The sequence below is a fragment of the Colias croceus genome, chromosome 26 (genome assembly GCF_905220415.1).
Source record: "Colias croceus chromosome 26, ilColCroc2.1".
Taxonomy (NCBI): Eukaryota; Metazoa; Arthropoda; class Insecta; order Lepidoptera; family Pieridae; genus Colias; species Colias croceus.
In genome coordinates, this window is record NC_059562.1 from 2,465,480 (window position 1) to 2,486,051 (window position 20,572).

At 31.9% G+C, this 20,572-nt stretch overlaps 1 protein-coding gene across 1 annotated transcript in view; it reads left to right on the plus strand.

The window, feature by feature from the left end:
- The first annotated feature begins 16,796 nt into the window (after positions 1-16,796).
- LOC123703442 (fibulin-2-like) overlaps positions 16,797-20,572 on the plus strand; it is a 32,941-nt gene continuing 29,165 nt past the window's right edge. Inside the window, exon 1 of the mRNA XM_045651436.1 lies at positions 16,797-17,037. Coding sequence (XP_045507392.1) covers positions 16,971-17,037 — 67 coding nt within the window. The 5' untranslated portion in view covers positions 16,797-16,970. The remainder of the gene's footprint in view (positions 17,038-20,572) is intronic.

Genomic DNA, 20,572 nt, shown 5'->3' on the forward strand with positions numbered 1-20,572 from the left:
TTGTGTGATGAACTCATTTATTTGTTCTTGGGTCTTGGTGTTATTATCTATGTATTTATTATTATTATTATATATGTATTTATTAAATATTATATTTATCGTCGCCTAGTACCCACAACACAAGCCTTAATTGAGCTTACTGTGGGACTAGGTCGATTTGTGTAATAATGTCCTATAATATTTATTTATTTTATTATTATTATTAATTAACCGCTTTATACATAACTAGCTTTTCTCCCGCGTTTTCGCCCGCGTTTTCAAAGGAAAACCCGCATAGTTCCCGTTCCCGTGGGATTTCTGGGATAAAACCTATTCTATGTGTTAATCCAAGTTACCCTCTATATGTGTGCTAAATTTCATTATAATCGGTTCAGTAGTTGATGCGTGAAAAGAGGAAAGGTTTGTACCTATGTATGTACCTATGTATAAAGATATATAATATCAGTACAGAGTTTGTATAGATATAGATGTAATAATATTATGCAGGTACTTAATTAAGCCAAATTTCATTTCAGCCAAACCCCAATATGAATATTTTCAAGTATTAAGTTTATGAAAACAAGCCATGCATAACTTCATAGCGAATACTTAAATGATTAAACATAACACAAACAAATGTTATCATGTTTCCCCAGCACCCATTTACTCGTAAACTCATAAAATAACATGCGTATGATAATAAGAAAGGAGATTTATTTTGGGTTCCTTCGGCTATAAAGAAAAGTCATCGTAATAGAGGTGGAGTACAAATTACTTTATGTTTTCTATAAGAATATCCGAACCATGGCATTGTTATGTATTCTTTCCTCTTGTGCTATGACATGTTAAACTTCGATTTGTCCATTGAAATCTATCAAACTTACTTTGATATAATATTTAAAACTTTATATTTATAATATGTATGAACATAGATACATTTCTACAAAGTATGTATGTTAACTTAATGGGAAAATTGTGTAGGTACAACGGGTTTATGGGTTTTAATCGACGTTATCGCCTGAAGCCTGAAGGTTTTCAATTTTAAGGATTGAACACAAATTTCTCTGTGTGACATTATTATTTAAGAGTTTGTAATATACCTAATAATAGATACAGGGGTAGTGTTGTTTATTAACAACTAGCATTCCGCCCGCGGCTTCGCCCGCGTTTAAAAAAACCCGCATAGTTCCCGTTCCTGTGGGATTTCCGGGATATACATGTATGTTTATCCAAGTTACCCTCTATATATGTATACTAAATTTCAATGTAATCTTCAGTAGTATTTGCGTGAAAGAGTGAGTAGGTACATCCATCCTCACAAACTTTCGCATTTATTATAAGTATTACATTTCCCAACGTGTAGAATCAACAAAGCTAAAAACAGTGTAATATTTATGGCTATTAAAATATTATATAATATTAAATAATACATCATTTATTTTGATAAGGGTTAATACCAAGGTACAAATAAAGAGCTTTTTGTAGCGGTGGTATTTTAATTTCTTTTTTTCAATAAAAAAACGCTTATTGTGACATGACTGTAATAGTTAGAGATATGCTGCCGCTGATTTTTTGTAGACAATGGTGTGTTCTAAAAAAATGTAGTATATCATTTTGTTCTATCATCAACAGTTTTCGCAGCGCACGCGATGTAAGGTAGTTTTTTGATATTTTTTTCACACCTTGGATTACGTTATCGTAATTTTAGTAAGGATGCCTATTTTTTTTGAAAATGAAATATAGCCTATGTCACTCAGAAATGATGTAGCTTTCCAACAGTGAAAGAATTTTTCAAATCTGCCAAGTAGTTTCGGAGCCTATTCAATTCATACAAACAAACAAACAAAAAATCAAACCTTTCCTCTTTATAATATTTGTATAGATATCATTAGTATTTTGAGTTATAATTATCTATACCTATCTACCTAAAATGACACAGATATTGCTGAATGATTTAAAATATCAAATAAAAAAAGGGTTACAAATTCAATACAAATATTACATACTTACTAGCTTTTCGCCCGCGTTTTCAAAGGAAAACCCGCATAGTTTCCGTTCCCGTGGGATTACCGGGATAAAACCTATCCTATGTATTAATCCAAGTTGTCATTTTAATCGGTTAAGTAGTTTATGCGTGAAAACCATACATACATACATACATACAAACATGGGCGTAGCTAGCCACGGGCTCAAGGTGGGGCAACAATAAAAAGTAATAATATGTTACTAGCAACTGTATGTACCCAAAGTCATATCCAGGTCTTCGAACCTCAAATGCCGGTGGCATTTGCGAAGGCATTTGCGAAGGCATTTGCGAAGGCATTTGCGAAGGCATTTGCGAAGGCATTTGCGAAGGCATTTGCGAAGGCATTTGCGAAGGCATTTGCGAAGGCATTTGCGAAGGCATTTGCGAAGGCATTTGCGAAGGCATTTGCGAAGGCATTTGCGAAGGCATTTGCGAAGTCATTTGCGAAGGCATTTGCGAAGGCATTTGCGAAGGCATTTGCGAAGGCATTTGCGAAGGCATTTGCGAAGGCATTTGCGAAGGCATTTGCGAAGGCATTTGCGAAGGCATTTGCGAAGGCATTTGCGAAGGCATTTGCGAAGGCATTTGCGAAGGCATTTGCGAAGGCATTTGCGAAGGCATTTGCGAAGGCATTTGTGAAGGCATTTGCGCAGGCATCTGCGAAGGCATCTGCGAAGGCATCTGCGAAGGCATCTGCGAAGGCATCTGCGAAGGCATTTGCGAAGGCATTTTCGAAGGCATTTGCGAAGGCATTTGCGATGGCATTTGCGAAGGCATTTGCGAAGGTAAAATTTCGCATCTTCTTTGCCTTGAAAACTTTTTTATAACACTTACTTTATTCTGTCTAATATTTTTTGAAACTTTTTTTCTAGTGTGGGCACTAGAAAAAAAAAGTGTATTGTAAAAAGTAAAAAGTATATAAGTGAGTTGTAGAACGTGTAACACAACAAAAGTGAAATTGGATAATATAGTGGGGTAACTACTACAATCATTTTTCTTACAGTTCATGTAACATCGAAGCCTCAACTATTTTCTTTTTTCGTGTGTAATTCGTTATTCGAATTATTCTTATTCAAAGCACCTAATTATTCACCTACAACACCACGAAATAGATCCAAAAGTGTGTTATCTTCAGCCGTTTGGTCGCTGGACGTATGACAATTTTTTAGTCAGTCAATTTAGAGGTAAATAATACTAATTTAAAAAGGTCGTATAGGTCTACCAGAATCTGATGGCATATTTATATTTATGAAATAAAAGATTTTCATGTGGCAACTTATTTGACAACTATCAAATTGGTTGTCAAATTATTTGTCTTTTTTGCAGTTGATAAATAATTTTTAGGATTTTGTCTAAAAAATCTTCGAAAATGTCGAAAAAGCCGCTGTGATCATAAGCAAGAGCTGTTGTTTATAATGTGTATAGAAAAATATTTGATGAAGAAGGGCCAAACACATCACAATTTTCAATTTAGAAGATTTTATTGGTAAATTGGACTTACCCGCTTTGATACTTTTAATTAAAAAATATTATATGTAGGTAACTATAATATTGTTTGTTGATTGGAATATAATTTTATGAAAACTTATTACAGGAGCTTCCAATACGGCTATTCGTCAAGTCCAAGCTGTCCAAGTCAATTTTATAATGTGTGTATCTGTTAATACTTACGAAAATAAACATAGTTTTATTTTACTTTTATTTTATTTTATAAAACATTATAAGCAGTCTAGTTTTCTATCGATATAACATCGATATTTTCACATGGCATAATGATAATGAACATACAAATATAGGTATGTGTAAATAATAATATGTATTACCTGTGTAAAAGTAATATGTATATTAAACATGTAAGTATGTACCTACATAATATTAAGTGGATATCTCATTATTAAGTACAGTATTGTCCACTTATGTAATGTGACTAATGATATTAGAACAAACTAAAAAATAAGCAGTATCAAGATCGTTCAGTCCATTTTCCCTAGGGTTGCACGCTCAAAATTTTGATTTCCCTAATTGCCATCAGATTCTGGTTTACCTATATTTTCTATGTCGACTGTCGACTTTCGAGAATCGAGTGTGAATTTTCTTACGGATGTTATGCTTAGTGGTTAGGTACCTTCCAGGTCAAAGCCAGGGTGAGACAAGCGCCCCACCCTGCCCCACCGTGGCTACGCCCATGCATACAAACCTTTTCTCTTTATAATATTAGTATATAAATTGATCATAGGTCGGATATAGATAGGTAAAATTATCTCATAGCTATAGTATGGACTAACTCATTATTAAGTAAGTACACTTTTTAAGCTATTGCATAGCTTCTATCGCGGGCCTTGAGCGCGGGGACCGAATCCAGAAATTCCGTAACGAAAAAACCTCACGCTCCCCACTCCGACGGGCACGGAGGTGTGGCTTGAAGGCAAGCTATGCAATAGCTTTACCGCGGCAGTCCCCAAGTGCCAAACGTCTTTTTTTATTCAGTTTAATAAGCGTGGAGTTCTCATAACGCTCATAATCTGTACCGCCAGTCAAGTTACCTTTACTATTATACAATATTACTACTGATTAACTCTATGGGAACAAATAATTAAATTATACATAGATAGAGGTTCAAAGGGTCCCATAACTCGAAAGTAGGTCACAGGATCGATACAAGGTCGAAATGTAGGGCCGGGTTCTGACAAATGCAATTCCTGGATGATTAATTGGTTATGGACTTATTGTTTCTTTTAAATATCTCCTTTAATGATTGATTAATATTAGGGAGTGCTAAATCACTACATATTATAAAACAAAGTCGCTTTCTCTGTCTCTTTGTCCCTTTGTATGCTTAAATCTTTAAAACTGCGCAACGGATTTTGATGCGTTTTTTAATATATAGTGTAATTCAAGAAAAAGGTTTAAATATATAATTTATTAGGTTTTAGACAAAGCGGGCGAAGCCGCGGGCGGTAAGCTAGTGAAGAGATAAAGGAAATCCATTAATATATTTATGTAGTTGTTCGTTAAAAATGGTATATTGTGTAGAATGTAGATTGTAGAGCATAGTTGAGCATATTTTTGTTTACCAACTACCTATTTTCTGTTAGTGATGTCATATTTATTTGAAGATAGTTCTGTAGTTACCTATTTGAAGTAAGGTAACGACAAACTTTTAAATCCTAGGGATATTGAAAGTGGAATATTTTTTTAAGCATTATTTTCGCCCAAACGTATTTAATAGATAATGATCGATCTAATACTTGGTAGAGAAGAAGACATATACTTCTGTGGAAAATGGATTAGTGTAATTGATGTGACAAATACATCTGCCGCATAGCATAACGAAACATGGAAAATCAATTTTCACGAAAATATTCGTAAGTACATACATACGAATATTTTCTACTACTTAGGTACTTATAGTTTATTCTGTTTGTCACAGAATAAATTAACTTTTGTATATTAGTTTAGTTAATAACTTTTTAAATTTGGGAATGCATAAGTAAAATAATATAAAGTGAAAAAACTAAAACCCAACTACGACAATAACCGGCGCTGAAAAAGTATAAAACAAGATTTCAGAATACTGAACTGAACAAAGTTGCTAATGTAGTTGCAAGTAAATGGACACAGTAGACTCTACCAAGATGCCTTCGTTGTAAATTGACAATTATGTCATACAATACTATTCTGAAGTATGCAATATTCCACTATGTAAAGATAAATTTTCATGTTTGGAAAGGCGTAGTCACACGTTACATAATATACCTATCTACCGTAGCACTTCAACAACGTGTGACTACGCCTTTCCAAAAGGGTTTTTCAAAACGCGTGCTGTGTTCGCGCGCAAAATTTGAACTCGGCGTCAATTTTTCTGTGACCCGGCGGCGGCGGCGGCGCGCCGGGGTCTCTCGGCGGCGGCACGCTCGTGACACTACTTCTATATTCATCTGTTAGCAGTTAGTGTGTTGAATCTTTCATCATACAAATACGCGAAGCTGTTTGTACATTATTTCCCCTTATAGGAACCTATTTTTATTTATTAATAAAAAGATCAAAACCATAAAGTGTACAACATAATCTATAGTATAAAAATGAATCCCAAAATGTGTTGGTAAGCGCTTAACTCGAGAACGGCTGAACCGATTTCTTTAATTCTTTTTTTAATATATTCCTTGAAGTACGAGGATGGTTCTTATGTAGAGAAAACGTGAATATGTACCAAGCCGGGGCGGACCGCTAGTATAGTATAGATTACAAAATGAAATAATACACAGTGATAGGCCAAACATAATAATTCTTCATCAATTTTATATCTATTTAATGACATCCTTGTGAAGTGTGCCATGAACGTCCTACATTGAACCCTGAATTTGACTACAGGAAGTATAGGAAGCAATGTAATTGCTTACCCCACTCGCTAAGTGTGAACGAGCGAATGGATGCAGACGGCATTGTTGTGGGGATACGTCTCGGGAGATATTTTGATACCTGAGAAAGGACATAGGCTACTTTTTATTGCGAAATATGTACCACGGGCGAAGCCGGGGCGGACCGCTAGTATATTATAATTTATTTCCTACTTTACTTACTTTTTCTAAATGTTTACTACAAAAAGCTCTAAAGTGTTACAAAAAGTATCTAGATATATTATTTGCTATCCTGGACACATTACATTTACATGTTTTCATTTGTAGAACGTTATGGTGAAAGTCTCATGAAAAGTTTAGTACTTTTTGTCGCGAGCAGGCAGACAGATGTACCTACCATCTTTTATAATATTAAGGTAGAGTTTAGGTAGAAGCTAGCTAGCTTCTAGTTATTATTCTCTGCTTTAGGAAGATCGTAGCTACTAAGAAAGTGTAATCATTTTTTTTCCGTATCTTTGCGGTGTATCTTTAAGCGGGAATTTTTAAGCTATTGCATAGCTTCTGTCGCGGGCTTTGAGCGCGGGGACCGAATCCAGAAATTCCGTAACGAAAAAACCTCACGCTTCCCACTCCGACGGACACGGAGGTGTGGCTGGAAGGCATAGCATGTAATAGCTTTACCGCGGCAGTCCCCGAGTGCCACACGTCTTTTTTTCTTAATATTTGTGTGAGCTACATTTTGTGTTTATCTCTATGAATTGTTATTTACACTTTATCGTGCAAAGTAAGTAAAGCATGAGAAAAACAAATCTTAAAAAAGCCGCCATTATTAATGCATTGTCTTGAAACTTACAAGCCCTTTACCATAGTTTTGTCCTCAGTTGAAGTCATTCACAATATTAATTATGAAGAGGAAAACTTTGTGTTTTTGTATAATGTTTGTAATGTTTTCACACAAAAACTACGGGACCGATTACAAAAATTCTTTCACCAGCAGAAAGTTGGTATTAATAATTATAAAGTATCTTCATGAGTTACATAGGCCTTTTTTATCGAGTGGTTAGTACCTATATTTAATTGCTTATCAATATATCAATATCATATTCTATGTTATCCACTAACTACTGATTTGATAGTAACGAAAGTTACATTTGAAATACGTAATACCTACACATGCAAATTTTCCATTACCTGTATCTGTCAACCTGATCCTTGCATCCGAATTCAAATTATTTATTTGTTACCGACCGGATCAGCATCATCCACAGCGTCTGCATCTCGCATTAATTAGAATTATATGTGTATACTTACATACCTTACTCTATTTACCTTATCCTACGACCTATCCCGTACCATCTCGCATGTGCATCCGACCGGATCAGCATCCGCAGGTCGGCGGATGCGAGCGCTCCCGTGGGACCAGCCGCCCCCAGCAATCACGGGCTTGTCGTTGCCGCGCTTTAGTGAAAGTGTTGTATAAGAATCATGTTAAAAATCTATTAGTTACTAGCTTATTAGCTTTAGCGGCTTATTATGTGGCTTTTATTAGCTTTAGCTGTAAGATTCTGTAAAACTGAGTTCTTTAGCTTCAATTTTGAGCCACTTAAACGGACAGATTAAATTCAAATTTTGTACAATTATCAAGGGTCGGTGACAATGCAATTATTTTCTAAGTACTAACTACCTACTATACTACCTATTTTACTAGTTAACTGGTACTATATATTTTAGCTACTCCGTTTTTATTTATGTTCGTACTTTCATTAGCGTTACGTTACATAGGTACTTTACATATTTATGGATATATATATAATATATGAAGGTAACTTTAATATAAGAAAATTAAATTGTTATGTGAAAGTATCTGTTTTTTTCTTTATCTCCTTAACAGTATATCTACGCATTACGATTTTCACTATGTACTTAAGTATTATATAATATATTATATACCTATTATGGAATAACCCTTATTAGAATAAAAATCTTACTGCATTATTGTGCATTTTAATGGCATTATATTGTGTGCTATATGCAATTATTTTTTTAGAATCTCTTACTTCCCCACACAACACAGAATACAGTCACAGTTAGAGTCTTGAAATTTGGTTTAAAGCAAAAAGCATAAATTTAAAGTTACAACCTAATAAAATTTTTATCTCTACACTATTGTTCTTGTTCTGTGATTGTTACAAAGATAGGAATGACCATTAAGGACATAATGTCCTGTGATAGTGACTTTTATCCAATTCTTATTGATATTTAAAATCGTTCTCAATTTGATATTCTGAGGATCCATAATTTACGGATATTATTAGCTAGTAAATTGTTTTTCTTTTATCGTGGAAATTAATTGAAATTTTTACAACATTTTCAAGATTTTCCTTTTGTTACTCAACAATTCCTTCTACGTATAAGAGGATAAGAGGGTTTTATTTCACTGCCATCTAGTGTATAAGATACGAACAAAATAGTGTCAACAATGTGTGAGGACTGAGGAGTGAGGACAGAGGAATGAGGACCTCCAGAGGACAAAATATAGTTTTATGTTAGCACAATAGAGTGCGTGATATTAAAATTGTAAAAGAGCGCTATCTACCTTTTTATTTACAAAAATGCATGAACACTGGAGAAAAAGTATAATTTTATAAAAATATGTTTTAGCTACTGTGAATAACGTCTTTTTAACCGACTTCAAAAAAAGGAGGAGGTTCTCAATTTAACCGTATATATATTTATTTTTTATGTGTCTTCGCGGATAACTTCGTCGTTTATGAACCGATTTTAATAATTCAGTAAACTGACGAACTGACGACTCTTTAAACGTGCAATTAAATTACTAGTAAAGAAAACAAACATCTTAGGATCGAGCACAAAAATCATATATAACTATAATATACATCTCATATAAACTATAATTATGATATTATGCATTAATTAATCCGATATTATATTACTCTTAATCTCAGTTTCAGTAGAGTTAATTAGGTATGTCCATTCAACATTCGGAGTGTTTAATCTCAAGTTAAGTAAATAATCAAATACCGGATTTAGTCGCAGTTTTGCAATATGTGAAATCTTAGATAATAATAGCCATTGAACAATCTATTGTAAACGCAAATACACATTTGATCGAAATGGTAATAATACGTGTCAAAAGATTGTAAAGGTGCGTTTACACAAGTTTTTGTGGGATTTATATTTCTTTGTCGTTACTATATTACCCGCTATTTAGCTGCTAGAATAAAATGATATGGATTCTGTGTACAGTTTACGGAATATTGTACCGGTACTATCATTTTATTTTATTAGCTTCCAAACAGCAGCTTATACTGTAACAATTTTCGCCTATAATATTTAAACCATAAACCTATACTCGGTGGTAAATGTTAAAAATATATATTCAAAAGTGCTTTTATAAGAGGTTTAATTTAATAAATGTTTGAGTTTGAGTTTATACTTAAAGCACAGATAATCTATACATATAATAAATCTGTAGAAGGGTCAATTCTGTACATTGAAAATATTGAAAAAATAAATAGCAGGGGGTGTTACTGGATCGATACCAAACCCAAATATGTGATTAAAAAAATTTTTGTCTGTCTGTCTGTCTGTCTGTCTGTCTGTCTGTCTGTCTGTCTGTCTGTATGTGAAGACATCACGTGAAAACTACCGGTTCGATTTCGATGAAACTTGGTATAATTATACCTTATTATCCTGGGCGTAAAATAGGATACTTTTTATCCTGGAAAAATACGTAGAAAAAAATTAATCTTAATTTTTCAGTTATCCATAGACGTTGTTCTGTATAACCGCGAACACACGTTGCGTATTATTATAGGCCTAGCCGTATTTGGGTCAGATAGATATTTATAAGATGTAATTGTCAGAGTTACTCAAAATGGAGAAATAAAACATCCACGCGAAGACCGAAATCCGCGCGGACGGAGTCGCGGGCGGAAGCTAGTCTATAATATAAAAATGAACCCCAAAATGTGTTGGTAAGCGCATAACTTGAGAACGGCTTAACCGATTTCGTTAATTCTTTTTTAATAATATTCCTTGAAGTTCGAGGATGGTTCTTATGTAGAGAAAACGTGAATATGTACCACGGGCGAAGCCGGGGCGGACCGCTAGTACCTATTATAATATACTAGCTTATAGCTATTTGTCGTTACTATATAACTGCATTCATTGAAGTGTTTCTTAGTATAAAACTTATTAAACGTTAAATTATTAGGCCTTCATTATTATTTGCACAGAAATAATTTTTCCACTATGACATGACCTTTACGCAAAGAAAATTATCACCACTCGGCCATTTTGCCGCCCATTTTAGCGTATTTAAGTAAATCATTAAACTAACAATATTGTGTGCATGCATGATGTAACCACAGATTATGTCGTTTGCCTTGATGTGTGCGCAGACTTAGCATGTGAAAATTAGGTAACTCTAAAATTTATAAAATTACGAATTAACTTCAAAATCGTAAAGTGATTTCTAGGTTAACCATTTACAGGTTCGAGATCTTTCTATTTACTGTAGAATGTATGAAACTGAAAGTAATATTAAATGCACTAGGTACATTTATAGACTGATATACTCAAAACATCCACCGTACATTTTTACGAGTATAACATGTTTATGAATATTATGTTATAAGCCTTTGCTAATTTATTAACATATTTCATTCATTCACAGATATTTAAAATTGTTAGGTTATTATTGTAAGACTTACCTGAGCAGATACTTCAGCTGCTCAAATTCGAAAAACTTTAATTAGCAATGCTAATTTCTGCTTAATTTTACTTTTATTTTACATTTTCAACTATATTATTAGATACAATATATCCCAACTTTTTTTGATACCAAATGACGATTTTGTTTTTGTTAAAAACGTCATCAAGTAAACTTTGGCGCGAAACTTAGCGCGGGACCTATACAAATTAGGGAGTGGTCTTGCCAGGATTGAAAAACTAAATAAAATGTGTTTAATTTTACTGATCACGTCAAAATGTGACCTTCACCGATAGACATAAATTAGTATTCAATGTACAGAACTTTTATGGGTATAAATATCGACAGTGCGTGGTTGTGATTATTAATTAAATGAAGATAAGTTTCCCGCTTTCGGCCTTTTGATGAATGACTTGTATGAAGGTGGCGGCCATGTATGCTTTTGTTAAAATAATAAATAAGCTATAAAGAAAAGTTTAAATCAATACAATATTAACGTGAAGTTATGAATGAAAAAATAAAATGAAACCTCAAAATTTAATAAAAAATAAAATTTATCATTTATTTGGACTGCATCAATAACATAATTAAAATTCTTCAGCATATTAATACTTAGAGTTTATTTCCCGATAAAAGTAATTAAATAATATGAAACAAAAATATTATTAAAATTTTTCCATGACTGCCTTTCAAAGTGATAGCTGGCTGGTTTTTAAATAAAAGAAAACACATTTTGATTTCGTTCGAAATTCAAACTTTTGACGACAGATATTTTTCGTCCCGCGCAAATTGATTTTAGTTTTGTTGTGATCAGTGATTCAAGTGTTTGTGCATTTAAAAACTGGAGAATGAAGAAGTTTTGCAGGCAATATAAAATATAGTAGGTACCTAATTGTCAGGTTATGATTTTCTTTTTCAATGTAAGTAGGTAATTATGTAGGTAAGTAGGTACCTCGGTATTATATGTATCAGTGTAATATACAGCTTTTTACATTCTATGTTTATAAAAATGAAAAGAAATCCTTTCGCATTATGTCGTATTATATACTTAGGTATAGATATTTTTTTTAATAAATCCTAACATACCTAAATAAATATTTTTCTTTTAAATAATGGTTAACATATTATGGTTAATATATTTTTTCGGTTTATCTGTTATGTTAAACATAGTACGTGTGTTTAGATGAGAATCAATTAGCACAAAAATAATATAATCTTTTTATTTGTAGAGACTAAAATATTGTACTAATAATTAACCAAGCTTTTGTTCTAATAATATAAATATTTGATTTTTAAACATAACGTAAAGAAGGTTAACTTTATTAAATTGATAAAATATAAATACAACTGGTGTGATGATAATTTTTACACGCTTTCATTAGTATCACTTCTATGTTTAAATGTAACCAACTTGTTTACACTTGAAAGGGACAGGTTTAATTAAAACTGTTCATATATCAAGGAATGATTACAATGCAATGCAATAATAAAATCAATAAAATAAATAATCACATGAGTTTATCTTATTCAAGCGTGTTTTATACTAAGTAAGTACTTAAGTACCTACATATACTTATAGATACTATAACATTATACCTAACATTATTTCTATAAAATATCCTTACGCATAAGGACCAATTCAATTGTACATGTCCATGAAAGTGCATCCATTTCTACAATCAATAGAAAATACGATAACAATTTATATTGTTGTTATCTAACCTTGTAGGTCAGAGTACTAACGTAAGATTCGCCTCAGACACAAATAAACTGCGCGCATTCCACGCCTTTCCATGAATTGGCTCTTTATTTGCTTTTAATAATATGATATTAGCTGCTTATGTATTGATAAGGCTTTAAGGTAAGGTAATTGCGCTGTCATAGTGTGTAGTTAAAATACGTGGATTAAATTTCTACATATTTATTGAAACTTTGGAGCGATGTCTTTGTTTATTTACTCTGCGATTATTATAATATGTATACCTATGTATTTTGATAATACTTAATGTGATACTGATATTTCGTAAGTAGGTTACATTTAAAAAATACTGACTCGATTAAAAGGATTAAATAGCTTATTTAATACAGGTACATATAAACTTTGTTTGTAGTATATTTACTAGTATTTTCTTATATATTAATGAAGGTAACTACATACTACCTAGTACTCATTCATCCTTATATGTTTTACTTGTATTAAGTTAGTTAGTAAGATCTTTACCTGTATAATTTAAATTTTTGGACTTTAAAACGATAGATTAGGTACCACAGTTTATCTGATAGATGGAACTTTTATGCCCGGTTCCTATATTTGAAAAACGATCCGTTTTAGTTACGAATAGTAGTATAATTAACCAAGCGTAAGCGAAAATCGTTCCTATAAAAAACGTCTCGTCAAGCAACTTACCGACGGCTTCCTACTGACGGATGGGAGGGTTACTATTAACGAACGGTAAGCATATTGTATGGAGAAGACAGTTTATCGCGTTCCTATAAATATTTTGAATGTCATTATGCTGTCAAAGTTACTATTCGTATAGCATTTTGTTTACCCGTCGATTTCGGGCGGTTAAATTCTTACTATTTCATTGTTTCCGCTTCAATATCGAAATGTGGAGTTCAGATAGTGATAGAGAAGTGTTTAATATTATATCGAATTTCGGAAGAAGATAGTGGGCGTGAAAGAGTATATATTATAGAGAAGGAGTGGATTTTTTTGCGACCCTGGATTCTCACGAATTTCAATTGAGATTTCGACTTGATAAAGAATCTGTTGAACAATTACTTCTTGAAATTTATCCAGACGTACGAATAAAAGGAGCCAGGTTAGTTTAATGGAGGCATTAATATTATACCAAACACGTCTAACCTTATTAGTTATTACATACCTAATTTATGTTGTCATTTCAGGAATCATGGGGTATCTCCATAACATCAATTACTGTTGACGCTGAGGTTCTATGCTTTAGGCACAATATCGATATCAGTGGCAGACCTATTTCCCTTGGTCACGGCATCACGCGTGAACGGGTGGACCGATTTCGATAATTATTTTTTTATAATGTTCCTTGAAGTACGAGGATGGTTATTATGGAAAGAAAACATAAACATGTACCAAGGGCGAAGCCGGGGCGGACCACTAGTATATATATGTGTCTATGTTTGCAATGTAGAAATCAATTTTTTAAACATTGTATTGTAAATAATAAAAAATAAATAAAAGTACATAATAAAATGGAATAAAAGTTTTATTTCTTTATATCTATGTTTAATTTTAATATGTAACTACATAATATATGCCAAAGAACTGTCCTGTGATTCTTACGCGACAACCCTCCATCGATTATCATCTTCTATATTATAATATTCCTTAACGCTGTAATAGGCTCTCTGAACTAAATACATTTTTTACATAAGATTTACATTTAGCACTAACAAATTCTTTTTCTACCGTGTGTCTAGATATATTGCTTAATAATATACAAAAATTAATTAGTTATTGTGTGTTCAGTATTTCAAGGGCGAAGCCGGGGCGGACCACTAGTATATTTATATGTATGTCTATGTTTGCAATGTAGAAATCAATTTCTTAAACATTGTATTGTAAATAATAAAAAATAAATAAAAGTACATAATAAAATGGAATAAAAGTTTTATTTCTTTATTACAGTTTAATTTTACATAGTAATATGTAACTACATAATATATGCCAAAGAACTGTCCTGTGATTCTTACACGACAACCCTCCATCGATTATCATCTTCTATATTATATTCCTTAACGCTGTAATAGGCTCTCTGAACTAAATACATTTTTTACATAAGATTTACATTTAGCACTACCTAACAAATTCTTTTTCTACCGTATGTCTAGATATATTGCTTAATAATATACAAAAATTAATTAGTTATTGTGTGTTCAGTATTTCAATTATTTCTTCATAATATTTGTCCATCATCCTTATTATGTTTGAATTTTTTGGCTGAAAATAAAAAGTTTTCCTGGTAGGTATTTGACCAATTTTTGCATTAAATGTGTTGGTCAACGAAGCCCAACATTCATCCTTTAATTTATTCGTAGAAGCATTAGTCTCCTTACTGGTTATAATAATTGAGCAATCTCGTCTTTACTCATAGCCTTCTTCGATTTCTGTAACAGAAATATATGTTTGACTTTAAAAGTGTCCGAAGCAAAAAGTAAGCGGCAGACGATTTTAAAGAAGAAATATAAAGGCGTACTTACCGGCGTAATATCCATTTTTAATAAATATATAAACAGTGGTCGTTGTATTGTTATTCTTTAATTATAAAACTTGACAATGAATCATCAATCAACAATGAATGACAATAATTTGACAACTGACAAGCAATGCACGCGTGCGCGAGAAAAACGTTCCGTTTTTGCTTTCTGTGTAACGCATTAGGTTGTTTAGAAGGAAAATTATCACGCAGATGTCTACAAATATATAGTTCTTTAGTATTAGTTCTTTATTAATAAGAAACTTTATTCTTAAAGTTTATAATTCGGCTGTATATTTAACTTATTTTGTCCTGAATTTTGTGTTATTTTAATTTCAATTTGGCTTATAACGAAACGCACATCTGTGAGTGAAGAGGGCTCGGTATTTTTATGACCAACGGATGTCCGTCGATAGCACGTCAAGAAATAAAATTGTGGAACGGTAATAACGACTCGTAGTTAGTTCTAGAAAAACGGATAGTAGCTTTGATACTATGACGATCCGTTGAATATAGGAACCGGGCATTATACTATAAAAGTTCCTTTTTTCCGTTGCACGGGAAAAATATATCAATTATTACATAATCATTAGACATTAGGTATTGTTTTCCTTAAGGTATTTAAAAAAACTGAATTAAAATATATAGTTAAAAATATAAATGACACATCTTGACGACGATTTGATCTGCGTCTGAAAAAGAAAAGAAACATTAATAATTAATTAAACAAAAATACATTTGACAAATTAAACTTACCTTATCTTCCTGCGGAAACGTGTCCCTTTAATTAAATTTTGATTGGGCATAATATCACAGGAATTTTAATTAAAAATCTCTGGAAACAAATTACTGTCCTGTGCCTCGCGACTTGCATACTTCATTATTTTGTGGGAGGGAGAGTATAGAGCAATTATAAGATAGAGGTGTCACCATAATTATTATATTTTGTTCCTTGAAAAAAATTATATCAGGGCAAAGGCAAATCAAAATAATATAATACGTTTATTATGAAGTTCGCTTTTCTATTACTTAAATTTATTGTAATAATTATTACAATTTATTAATTATAAGTATAATGGTAAATACTTATGCTGATTATTGTAAAAAAAATTACAATACCATTCCTTAAGATGTTGATTTAACGAATTCTTAGTCTTTTTTACGGCCCTAATATAAACCATGTTAGGGCCGTAAAATGATATGAATGATATTAGAATCGGGTATTTCAATTATGCGGCATTTTTGGGTCAAAACTGACAATTAATTATTACTATTAGCTTATAGATTTTAATTAAACAATAAATATCTGAATTATGAGTTAAATCTTCAATATTTTGTCACGAAAACGAGTACAAATTTATTCTGTAGTATGGTCCCACACAGCTATGCCACATCTATACGTGATGCAAGATGATCTTTGCCATGGCAGAGTTGGAGGCAGAGAACAAGACCGAAATAGATTGCGTAGCGTACGCACAGCGCACACTCCTGCGCACCGCGATCAAGGATCACTCCTTATTTTAATTCCCAATTAATTAACCATCTCTTTCGCACATATGGATTTTGGTGAGATGGATAGATAAACAGATAAATTAGTGTTCGTGATAGAATCCTGTTAGAATTGTTTATTTATAATGGTGATTATGTGGAATTTACTAGCGTTTGTTGTGGCTGTAAGCTTTTATCCGTATTCAGTTGATGGTAAGTTATATTTTGTAAGTTAGTTTTAAGTTATGTTTAAGTTCGCGAAATTGTCTCTATATCTTTCCTTCTGTAATAAAATAATCTCTACATATTTATTCTTAATGGGAAATAGATACATTCGTATCAAATTGAGTCAATCAATAAAATTTTATAATATAATATCGATGTGTTATTCTTTAAATGTTAGCAAAGAATATTGATAGAGCTTATTAGTACAGTTTTTTTCAGTTTATTGTCCTACATAATAGGATTTTCTGGAAGAGTATATGTTTTAATGTGATTAATTAATTTATATTTTTCATACTTCAATAAATAATTTTTATTTGTTTTTATTGTATTTTACTGTGTAATAGAACATCAATTCATTAAAACTTGATGCGTTTAATTAAAATGGTAGTTTATGTTACTGAATTGTATTATTTATTTTATTTTCTATTCCCATTAGCATCTTTATTGTATGTTTTAATAATAAGATTAGATTGTACCTTATGTTGTTTATCAAACTAACAAATAAACAATAACTATGCTAGCAGACAGACATGACATAAGCAAGCATGAATGCATTAAAACATTTTAATAGTCAACTGCATCTTATTAACTTTATCAACACATTTCACAAACAACATGAGAATTACTTCAATATATATTTTCATCTATATTGACATTAAAGTCAATAAATAATCTATAACTTTAAAAATTACCTACAGTAATTCAAAAGAATTACTAAATACAGTAAAGAAAAACTAAAAAAACACACGCTTTTATAAGGTAACCCCATGAAATGATAGTATTGTTACCGATCCTTGATAAGTTTGAATTAAATTATTTTCTAAAGGAATTGATTAGAATTAAGTTTCTAAAGGGGTCGGTTACATACAAACATGTGAAGCGAATAAGTGTGTAAAAATCCCGGCCAGATTCAAGAAATCATTTATTGTTTTCAAAACTAACCAAAAATTAAGTTTGTAATATATGTGGGTAGTTCTACAAAGTAAGGAATTTTAAGCGGCTCAGCCAAATTATACCATTAAAAACGTTTCAAAGTAATTAATTTGTACGGAATACTGTTATTTAAAGCTGTTTCTTGTTGGTCACTGAAAATAATTAATAAAAACATTTATTTATGCCACGAAATCTTTGTTCAAAGTGTCAAATTCTCAGGATCCTGAACTGTCCCTCGGTCAGATTCTGGTTTAAAGTGGGTCGTGATTTGTTTACTTTTCTGTATCAAGGTAATTTGAAAGCCAAATCGGTGAGTTTACTGTGTTTTCTTGCTAGATAGAATAATTATTATCTTATTTACCCAAAAAAATATTTAAAAAATCTTGTCAACATTTTGTCCCCACGATTTCATATCAGGATCCTGGTCGATGTAAAATAAGCAAATAACAGCTAGGTTTTTTGGCGTGCGATGTTGCCGTTCAGCTGAGTTAATCAGACGTACGAAAGAGACAAAGAATATCATCTAGCTATTCACACCTAGCGCATCGTTCAGTCAGCCCGGCGCGGTCAGCAAGGAAAATGGTGTCGTAATCAGTGGAGTTCCCAGGATCCTGGTAAGATATTTTTTACGTAATTAATAAATAATATTAGGAAATATAGCGTTTTGATACGTAAGTTGCTGACCCAAAGGCCTAGTTTTGCTAAATTCTGGTTAAATGTTGTAAATTGATATGTTTTTTTTAATATTAGACAGATATTCTCAGGATCCTGGTCTCAGGTTCCTGTCAAATTGAAAGCCAGGATACTGAGAACCATCCAGGATCCTGATAAGTTGACATTAAAACATTGTTTCTGCGTAAGATAATTTAGAACTTTCTACCTATAAACATTAAACTACGTATAAATTAATGAAAGAAATCATTTGAGTAGCTGTCGTAATTAAATATCTACAGATAATTAGTATTGGTAATGGTCAAATTTAGTATTCACGTAATCTTTTAGAAACTTCGGAAAAAAGCATTACTTTTACCGATCTTAGCAGTTCCTAGTACTATTTTGACTATAGATATTTACACTACAACTTAACTTATGTCATGACTTAGTAGAAAAATAAATCTTTAATAGTTAAATAACAATGATTATACACATGTAAGTGTAAAATAAAGTTGGTTGCATTGCACTGTATTTTGAACACTAAATATTATATTTTGTTGTACAGAAAAAATGGCGAAACCAAAGAAAAAACTGACAAAGGATAATAGAAAAAAAAGGATAGCTGAGAAATTGAGGAATGAAAAAATTTAAATAGATCAACTGAGATTGGCAGCAAAAAAAGAAAAAAGACAGACTACGATAAAAACCAGACTCAATACAGAAGGGAAAATTGAATTCCAAGAAATGTAGAGGCAAAGAAAATGATACAAAAAATGGCAAGAAAAAAAATACAGTGACTGTGAGAGCCTTATCTAGGGTGGTCTCACAGCGAAGATACTACAGGAAATGACTGGTTCGAGTGTCTAGTATGCAATAATTGGGCACATGATGGATGCATTACAGACGATTATATATTGTTCACATGCCCTGACTGCTCAGCTGACTGTGATTTTAAAATTTTAAAATTTTAATATAGTATTGAAACCGCCAAAGTTATTATTACCTACCTTTTTATGATTTTCTTTTACTAGATTTAAGTACAAGACTAGATTGAAGTGTCATTAAGTCTCAGACTTCATTATTTTCATGTTGTTAACTATCTTTAAGAAGATTTTACTTAATTAAACTTAGAATAATAATTCTTAATGCTCAATGATCATTTGATGAATAGAGTTCCTGTTCAAGACTGTTTAAGTATACTAGAATTAGTATGTAAGCCAAGCAAAGAGTTATTTTTCGTTATTATTAAAGGTGCTAGTACCATTAAATGATTTTTGTTGTTTTTCTCAGTTTCCTGGTGCCCTGCTCAGTTTCCTGTGGCTTGATTTCCTTAAAATGGCCATAAATCGAAAACTATTAGATATTCTGACTGTTCCGCTCTATATACTTTTAGAGACGTTGTACTCTTGTAATTAGACTGAATTCCGCAAACAGAACGTTTAAAAAAATGTGGGCCGAAATAAGACTCAGTTTCTTCCATAGTTTGTAGATCTACCCATGTATTAACAAACAAGGATATATTATTCATTAAAACGAATAATGAGCTAAGATCTCATTACATGTAAGTATGTGTTCTTAATTAGGTCAGTAAAGTAGGTCACCTTTTGTGAAACTGTGAGTGAAACTTACGCAGACGTTTATTTTAATTGCCACTGAAACGGTTATCTGTAATAAAATCAGTTATAATAATAATATATTATGTTCCAGATGATACCTATTATATTGTAATAACTCTATTTTGTGTATATTGAAATAGTCTTTTTCGTTACAAATTACATGCACATGTGTTTCTTAAGAACGCGACTAAAGTCAAATCACCAATCAACATTTAGTTGATACGTGTAATATTCAAGACCAAATATAAAAAATAAAATATATGTAAAACTTGATGATATTTTCGATTATCCTGTTTGATCAAAAACATAAAATATTGAAA